At 45.8% G+C, this 10,066-nt stretch overlaps 1 protein-coding gene across 1 annotated transcript; it reads left to right on the top strand.

The window, feature by feature from the left end:
- The first annotated feature begins 610 nt into the window (after positions 1 to 610).
- On the top strand, positions 611 to 3,104 carry LOC139551918 (uncharacterized). The gene is made up of 2 exons (XM_071363256.1): positions 611 to 2,050; positions 2,148 to 3,104. The coding sequence occupies exons 1-2, from the start codon at positions 611 to 613 to the stop codon at positions 3,102 to 3,104; spliced, it is 2,397 nt and encodes a 798-aa protein (XP_071219357.1).
- The last annotated feature ends 6,962 nt before the right edge of the window (positions 3,105 to 10,066 follow it).

Raw genomic sequence — 10,066 nt, 5'->3', positions numbered from 1 at the left:
CTCCTTTCCCTATCTCTCTCTCCTTTCCCTTTCTCTCTCTCTCTCTCTCCGTTCCCTATCTCTCTCTCTTCCCCTTTCCCTATCTCTCTCTCTCTCCCTCTCTCCCTCTCTCCCCTTTCCCTCTCTCTCTCTCTCTCTCTCTCTCTCTCTCTCTCTCTCTCTCTCTCTCTCTCTCTCTCTCTCTCTCTCTCTCTCTCTCTCTCTCTCATTTCCCTATCTCTCTCTCTCTCTCCCTCTCTCTCTCTCCCTATCTCTCTCTGTCTCTCTCTCTCTTCCCCTTTCCCTATCTCTTTCTCTCCCCTTTCCCTATCTCTCTCTCTCTCTCTCTCTCTCTCTCTCTCTCTCTCTCTCTCTCTCTCTCTCTGCCTCCCCTTCTCTCTCTCCCTCCATATCTCTCCCTCTCGCCCCCTTGCCCTATCTCTCTCCCTCTCTCCCCCTTTCCCTATCTCTCTCTCCCTTTCCCTATTTCTCTCTCTCTCCCTCTCTCATGTTATTCACACAGGGCCAGAGCATTGTGATAACACAGGGCCAGAGCATCGTGATAACATAGGGCCAGAGCATCGTGATAACACAGGGCCAGAGCATCGTGATAACACAGGGCCAGAGCATCATGATAACACAGGGCCAGAGCATCATGGTAACACAGGGCCAGAGCATCGTGATAATACAGGGCCAGAGCATCGTGATAACACAGGGCCAGAGCATCGTGATAACACAGGACCAGAGCATCATGGTAACACAGGGTCAGAGCATCGTGATAACACAGGACCAGAGCATTGTGATAACACAGGGCCAGAGCAACATGATAACACAGGACCAGAGCATCGTGATAACACAGGACCAGAGCATCATGGTAACACAGGGTCAGAGCATCGTGATAACACAGGGCCAGAGCATCGTGATAACACAGGACCAGAGCATTGTGATAACAAAGGGCCAGAGCATCATGATAACACAGGACCAGAGCATCATGATAACACAGAACCAGAGCATCGTGATAACACAGGGCCAGAGCATCGTGATAACACAGGGCCAGAGCATCATGGTAACACAGGGCCAGAGCATCGTGATAACACAGGGCCAGAGCATCGTGATAACACAGGGCCAGAGCATCGTGATAACACAGGACCAGAGCATCATGATAACACAGGGCCAGAGCATCGTGATAACACAGGACCAGAGCATCGTGATAACAAAGGGCCAGAGCATCGTGATAACACAGGGCCAGAGCATCGTGATAACACAGGACCAGAGCATCATGATAACACAGGGCCAGAGCATCGTGACAACACAGGGCCAGAGCATCGTGATAACACAGGACCAGAGCATCATGATAACACAGGGCCAGAGCATCGTGATAACACAGGACCAGAGCATCATGATAACACAGGGCCAGAGCATCGTGATAACACAGGACCAGAGCATCATGATAACACAGGACCAGAGCATCGTGATAACACAGGACCAGAGCATCGTGATAACACAGGACCAGAGCATCGTGACAACACAGGACCAGAGCATCATGATAACACAGGACCAGAGCATCATGATAACACAGGGCCAGAGCATCGTGATAACACAGGACCAGAGCATCGTGATAACACAGGGCCAGAGCATCGTGATAACACAGGACCAGAGCGTCATGATAACACAGGACCAGAGCATCGTGACAACACAGGACCAGAGCATCGTGATAACACAGGACCAGAGCATCATGATAACACAGGACCAGAGCATCGTGATAACACAGGACCAGAGCATCGTGATAACACAGGACCAGAGCATCGTGATAACACAGGACCAGAGCATCGTGATAACACAGGACCAGAGCATCGTGATAACACAGGACCAGAGCATCGTGATAACACAGGACCAGAGCATCGTGATAACACAGGACCAGAGCATCATGATAACACAGGGCCAGAGCATCATGATAACACAGGACCAGAGCATCGTGATAACACAGGGCCAGAGCATCATGATAACACAGGACCAGAGCATCGTGATAACACAGGACCAGAGCATCGTGATAACACAGGACCAGAGCATCGTACCAGAGCATCGTGATAACACAGGGCCAGAGCATCATGATAACACAGGACCAGAGCATCGTGATAACACAGGACCAGAGCATCGTGATAACACAGGACCAGAGCATCGTGATAACACAGGACCAGAGCATCGTGATAACACAGGACCAGAGCATCGTGATAACACAGGACCAGAGCATCATGATAACACAGGACCAGAGCATCATGATAACACAGGACCAGAGCATCGTGATAACACAGGACCAGAGCATCGTGATAACACAGGGCCAGAGCATCATGATAACACAGGGCCAGAGCATCGTGATAACACAGGACCAGAGCATCATGATAACACAGGGCCAGAGCATCGTGATAACACAGGACCAGAGCATCGTGATAACACAGGGCCAGAGCATCGTGATAACACAGGACCAGAGCGTCGTGATAACACAGGACCAGAGCATCGTGACAACACAGGACCAGAGCATCGTGATAACACAGGACCAGAGCATCATGATAACACAGGACCAGAGCATCGTGATAACACAGGACCAGAGCATCGTGATAACACAGGACCAGAGCATCGTGATAACACAGGACCAGAGCATCGTGATAACACAGGACCAGAGCATCGTGATAACACAGGACCAGAGCATCGTGATAACACAGGACCAGAGCATCGTGATAACACAGGACCAGAGCATCATGATAACACAGGGCCAGAGCATCATGATAACACAGGACCAGAGCATCGTGATAACACAGGACCAGAGCATCGTGATAACACAGGACCAGAGCATCGTGATAACACAGGACCAGAGCATCGTGATAACACAGGACCAGAGCATCGTGACAACACAGGACCAGAGCATCGTGATAACACAGGACCAGAGCATCGTGATAACACAGGACCAGAGCATCGTGATAACACAGGACCAGAGCATCGTGATAACACAGGACCAGAGCATCGTGATAACACAGGACCAGAGCATCGTGATAACACAGGACCAGAGCATCGTGATAACACAGGACCAGAGCATCGTGACAGAACCGTTCTTTCCTACTCTGGATTAGGTCTTCGACCTCTTATGTCATAAGGGTCAGCGATTGTATAATTGGAGAAAAGGGGGTAAATTTTTTTTTAAATAACGACGTTCAGAATGAGACTATTCAAAGTCATTATTTCTCCAACACCCACCATTCGACCCGTTTAGGAAAAGGGGATTGTAAACGCGGTTTACCTCCCCAGTGTTTAAAGACCTACAATATTCTGATGTTTGATCATGACGATATCCTTCCACAATGCTAGACAAAACAACATGGGTGTCCACTTTCCATCTTAAAAGATAATACACGTCCGTTGCCCGACATCCTGTCAAACTGGAATCATGCTCGACGATCTCAATTCATTAGCATACAACTTGTAGGATGATGGACAAGTAGTCCAACAGGGAAATTGATTAATTTCTATAACTCATTTCTCTGTTGCAAAAAAAATTGATTGATGATTTTTTTTATTTGACTTTCTCACAGAGAGGTGAGAGTTTTTTTTTTTTTTTTTACAAATGTTTAAACTTTTTTTGGAAGGTTTTGCAGCCCAAAAACTCTAACGTTCAACAGGGAATACTGGGAAAATATATTTCAACATCCGAAATGATGACAGATGGAATATGTGAAATTAATGTATATTTTGTGATGTCATAAAAATTGTATAAAAGTGATATAACGAAAATATAGTAACTTGGAGAGCTTTCACACTGTGTATGTCAGTTTTACATCCTGTATGCTGGATGAAGAGAATGTTTTTGTTAAGATAGGAATGTGATTTTAGTTCTCTAACAAGATCATAGTTTTTGATTATGTTATTTCCCCATAACTAGCTACGCCGAAGGGAGCTCAGAGAGCTTTTCAGTATGACAGAAGCGCCCCTTTTTACCCAAGTGTATAAAATATTGAGTTAAGAATTAACATGCCAGACTAGAAGGATCACAAGCTGCAGCTAGATTTCCATTGGTCAAGACCCTGAAAATCAACACGAGTTGATGGAGACAAAGTAGGCTCCATCAAGTAAGTAGAAGCATCCGTTTTCTCTATTCAAATCATTATTGACTACACTGCTCTCATCACAACTCTGGGGATCATCGACACGGCTGATTAACTGTCCTCAGAAGACCACTCTGCCAGAACGAGTGAAAGTAAACACAGACAACCAAGGAGAAGGACATTGTGACCTCTTGTGGACAATCAGAGACTCACACTTACGAACCAAGGAGAAGGTCCAAACGAACCCTTTCCATGAAGCGGAACCCTTTTCATACAATATTTTGACAGTTTTGGAAACTTTAGAGTGTTTTCTATCCTAATCTGTCAATTATATGCATATTCTAGCATCTGGGCCTGAGAAATAGGCCGTTTACACTGGGAACGTTATTTTTCCAAACATAAAAATTCTGCCTCCTAGCGTCAAGAAGTTAAACAACTTCTTCCGTGGTGCCCCAAATTCCTAATGAGTTAATTGTTTCATGATTAATTTAATCTGGTAACAATTAAACATAGTAGGTCATTATTCGATAAATAACAGTCATAACATTAATGAAAGTCACGTCACGACATGGTACTACGTCACCACATATGGCTGTGTGTGGAATATTGATAGCATCATTTCATTAGTTGTCAATCGGTTTGTGACTCACAGCACCTTTGCTTAGATGGATAGTTTGTGATTTTGGCAATGAGACCCTGCATCTTCTTCCCCAGAATCAGATGTACTGGATACCATCTGTATGTCTCTGTGTGCAGTTTGAAGGCTAAATTCAATTTTTTATCAAATATTGTTTATATACAGTACCAGTGAAAGGTTTGGACACACCTACTCTTTCAAGGTTTTTTCTTTATTTTTTGCTAATTTCTACATTGTAGAATAATAATGAAGACATCAACACTATGAAATAACACATATGGAATCATGTAGTAACCAAAAAAGTGTTGAACAATTCAAAATATATTTTATATTTGAGATTCTTCAAGTAGCCACCCTTTGCCTTGATGACAGCTTTGCACACTCTTGGCATTCTCTCAACCAGCTTCATGAGGTAGTCACATGGAATGCATTTCAATTAACAGTTGTGCCTTGTTAAAAGTTAATTTGTGGAATTTCTTTCCTTCTTAATGTGTTTGAGCCAATCATTTGTGTTGTGACAAGGTAGGGGTGGTATACAGAAGATAGCCCTATTTGGTAAAAGACCAAGTCCATATTATGGCAAGAACAGCTCAAATAAGCAAAGAGAAACGACAGTCCATCATTACTTTAAGACATGAAGGTCAGTCAAACATTTTTTTAAGAGTTACCTCTGCTGCAGAGGATAAGTTCATTAGAGTGAACTGCACCTCAGATTGCAGCCCAAATAAATGCTTCACAGAGTTCAAGTAACAGACACATCTCAACATCAACTGTTCAGAGGAGAATGTGTGAATCAGAGACTACTACTAAAGGACACCAATAATAAGAAGAGACGAGCAATGGACAATAGACTGGTGGAAATTTGTTCTTTGGGCTGGAGTCCAAATTGGAGATTTTTGGTTCCAACTCTCTTGTCTTTGTGAGACGTGGTGTGGGTGAACGGATGATCTCCGCATGTGTGGTTCCCACCGTGAAGCATGGAGGAGGAGGGGTTATGGTATTGGAGTGCTTAACAATGTACCAATCTTCATAGTAAAAATTATTCCCAGATGTATTTTCCCTCACGAGGCAAATGTTGTGTCTGTCTATGTTGTTTAAAGTCCTGAGTGAGGTCATTTAACAATGAAACACCTTGACAACTTTATTTAACTAGCTCTGTTCCCATGGTAACTGATCCAACCCTTGTTGTGTAGTGTGTGTTCCATCTAACTGCTCTCCCCTCTTCCTCATCTCCCCCCTCTTCCTCATCTCCCTCTCTTTCCCCTCCATCTACCCCCTCTTCCTCATATCTCCCCTCTTCCTCATCTCCCCCTCTTCCTCATCTCCCCCTCTTCCTCATCTCCCTCTCTCTCTCCCCTCCATCTCTCTCCCTCTCCCCTCCATCTCCCTCTCTCTCCCCTCCATCTCCTCTCTCTCTGCCTCTCTCTTCCCTCCATCTCCCTCTCTCTCCCCTCCATCTCCCTCTCTCTTCCCTCCATCTCCCTCTCTCTTCCTCCATCTCCCTCTCTCTTCCCTCCATCTCCCTCTCTCTCCCCTCCATCTCCCTCTCTCTTCCCTCCATCTCCCTCTCTCTTCCTCCTCCATCTCCCTCTCTCTCCCCTCCATCTCCCTCTCTCTCTCTCCCTCCATCTCTCTCTCTCCTTCCATCTCCCTCTCTCTCCCCTCCATCTCCCTCTCTCTCTCTCCCTCCATCTCCCTCTCTCTTCCTCCATCTCCCTCTCTCTCCCCTCCATCTCCCTCTCTCTCTCTCCCTCCATTTCTCTCTCTCTCCTTCCATCTCCCTCTCTCTCTCTCCCCTCCATCTCCCTCTCTCTCTCTCTCTCCCTCCATCTCTCTCTCTCTCCTTCCATCTCCCTCTCTCTCCCCTCCATCTCCCTCTCTCTCTCTCCCTCCATCTCTCTCTCTCTCCTTCCATCTCCCTCTCTCTCCCCTCCCCTCCATCTCCCTCTCTCTCTCTCCCTCCATCTCCCTCTCTCTTCCTCCATTTCCCTCTCTCTCCCCTCCATCTCCCTCTCTCTCTCTCCCTCCATCTCTCTCTCTCTCCTTCCATCTCCCTCTCTCTCTCCCTCCATCTCCCTCTCTCTCTCTCCCTCCATCTCCCTCTCTCTCTCCCTCTCTTCCACTGTTCCTGTGATTTGGATTGGAGTGGGCAGTCCATAAGCGCAGGCGAAGGATATCAAGGACCTGGAAGGATTCTGTATGAAGGAATGATCCGAGAGCCCTGCCAACTGTGTTCTCCAACTCATGATTTGTTTTTATAAAGTCTCAATGCCGTTGTTTACGCAATGTGAGGAAAACAGAGGTGACATCATTAAATGTGTTTAACATTACTTGTTATACAAAATCTATTTCTCTAAGCAATTTTTTTTTAGACTAATATAATATAATAAATAAAACATGTAAACATACAATATAGTAGCTCAGTATTTGAGGCATACATTTTATACAGTAATTTTTGTTCATCTTCATCAAGGATGTACAGACTTTTCACCCCACTGTTTATACAGTATACAGTCCCGTTGAAACCCACTGTAGTCTTAACAACGTACCAATCTTTATAGTGAAAATTATTCCCAGATGTATTTTCCCTCACAAGGCAAATGTTGTGTCTGTCTGTGTTGTTTAAAGTCCTGAGTGAGGTCATTTAACAATGAAACGCCTTGACAACTTTATTTAACTAGCTCTGTTCCCATGGTAACTGATCCAACCCTTGTTGTGTAGTGTGTGTGTGTTCCATCTAACTGCTCCCCCCTCTTCCTCATCTCCCCCCTCTTCCTCATCTCCCCCCTCTTCCTCATCTCTCCCCTCTTCCTCATCTCCCCCATCTTCCTCATCTCTCCTCTCTTCCTCTGCTCTCTCCATGTCATCTCTCCATGTCCTCTCTCTCCCCTCTCCTCTCTGCTCTCTCCATGTCCTCTCTCCTCTCTGCTCTCTCCATGTCCTCTCTCCATGTCCTCTCTCCTCTCTGCTCTCTCCATGTCCTCTCTCCTCTCTGCTCTCTCCATGTCCTCTCTCCTCTCTCCTCTCTGCTCTCTCCATGTCCTCTCTCCTCTCTGCTCTCTCCATGTCCTCTCTCCTCTCTGCTCTCTCCATGTCATCTCTCCATCTCCCCTCTCCTCTCTGCTCTCTCCATGTCCTCTCTCCTCTCTGCTCTCTCCATGTCATCTCTCCATCTCCCCTCTCCTCTCTGTTCTCTCCATGTCCTCTCTCCTCTCTGCTCTCTCCATCTCCCCTCTCCTGTCTGCTCTCTCCATGTCATCTCTCCATGTCATCTCTCCATGTCCTCTCTCCTCTCTGTTCTCCATGTCCTCGCTCCTCTCTGCTCTCTCCATCTCCCCTCTCCTCTCTGTTCTCTCCATGTCCTCTCTCCTCTCTGCTCTCTCCATCTCCCCTCTCCTGTCTGCTCTCTCCATGTCATCTCTCCATGTCATCTCTCCATGTCCTCGCTCCTCTCTGCTCTCTCCGTCTCCCCTCTCTGCTCTCTCCATCTCCCCTCTCCTCTCTGCTCTCTCCATCTCCCCTCTCCTCTCTGCTCTCTCCATCTCCCCTCTCCTCCTTGTTCTCTCCATGTCCTCTCTCCTCTCTGCTCTCTCCATGTCCTCTCTCCTCTCTGCTCTCTCCATGTCATCTCTCCATGTCCTCTCTCCTCTCTGCTCTCTCTATGTCATCTCTCCATGTCCTCTCTCCTCTCTGCTCTCTCCATCTCCCCTCTCCTCTCTGTTCTCTCCATGTCCTCTCTCCTCTCTGCTCTCTCCATGTCCTCTCTCCTCTCTGCTCTCTCCATGTCCTCTCTCCTCTCTGCTCTCTCCTTCAACTCTCCTCTAAAAGTCTTCATCAACTTCTTCTCTTACTCATCCTCTGATTCACTTCTATTATATAACCCACCTCTTTAACACACAGCACACCCCCTCCTCTCTCTGCCCTTACACGTTTATAGATTATAGATCCACGCCTCCTTTTCTCAAAAGGTTACTTGTTTTATTTATTTATTTTCCTTCTCTGTTTCTTTAAGTTATTTCGTGAGTGTTTTGTATGTCCTTATTGCGGTGTGAAACCGTCTGTTGTGGAGTTGTGAGGAGGCAGGGTCTGGTTGGCTGGAGAACAATAGAGCCAACAGTCTGCTTCAGTCACGCAGCGATGAAACACACTGGCTGATTCAGACATTTACACAGCTATACAAGTGTGTGTTAGTACAGTGGTGTAAAGCAGGAGTTGTTGCAGGCAGTACATGGTCAGATCTCAAAGTATCTATACAAAAATATATAACTTTTTTAAATGAATTTTAATAACAAAATTAAACTCATTTTGGCCAAGGGATCAGTGGAATAGGGTTGAATGGGAACCAGATAACAGCTGAGATTTGCCATCCAAAACCACTCCCTTTTGCAGGGATAAATAACTGTTACAAACCGGTAAATTATAATAAATGATTTAAATGAACAGCATGATGTGAAATGGAACTGTTAAATTATATGTGATGACTACGTCTGGATTCTCTTCGGCCTTCTCTCTGCTCACTGCACGATGAATCATCAACACTCAGGGTGGGGACAGACAGCCCTTCTCAGGGTGGGGACAGACAGCCCTTCTCAGTGTGTAGACCTGTCATCTCATCATGCTAACAGCCCTTCTCAGTGTGTAGACCTGTCATCTCATCATGCTAACAGCCCTTCTCAGTGTGTAGACCTGTCATCTCATCATGCTAACAGCCTATCTCCGTGTGTAGACCTGTCATCTCATCATGCTAACAGCCTATCTCAGTGTGTAGACCTAATTTACCCATCTCCATCTGGCTTTAAGGGGTCACCTTATCTTTTAATTGTAAAGAGTATTATTTTTAAATTGCAGCTGGAGAGATTTAAAACAGTCCCCATATCATTGGTTTAAATCAGTGCACCAGTGAGCGCTCTCTCGCAGTCTTTCTCTCTCTCCATCAATTCTAATCAAATCGCATCCAAAATAGATCACCCTGTTCTAGATACATATATAGCCCTATATATAGATGTCCTAGCCTACCTCTTTCAGGTAATAGATTCAATGCAGTATTTGCCTTATATTTAGCTAATTAATGATGGGTTATACATAATAAGCCCCTAACTTATAGACTCTGCCTCTTGCCCAATACCCAAGCACCTGTGCTCCGCTGGTCTCTCTCCTTACAAAACGATCCTTAGCTCTAGAAGTCCCATGCAGGAAAAGCTAGACTAGTGTAGCTAGCTGGACATTATTTTATTCAGCATTTCTAACACCAATAGACTATTCGAAGAAGGACGCAAGCTCTTGTTTTACAGCAGCCAATAGAACTCACGGGTAGTTTGACAGAAGAGCAAACGCGAGATGGTGGTAGACTATAGCA

Source organism: Salvelinus alpinus, chromosome 24 (assembly GCF_045679555.1).
Source record: "Salvelinus alpinus chromosome 24, SLU_Salpinus.1, whole genome shotgun sequence".
NCBI classification, from domain to species: Eukaryota; Metazoa; Chordata; class Actinopteri; order Salmoniformes; family Salmonidae; genus Salvelinus; species Salvelinus alpinus.
This window is presented reverse-complemented; position numbering and strand designations above follow the sequence as displayed.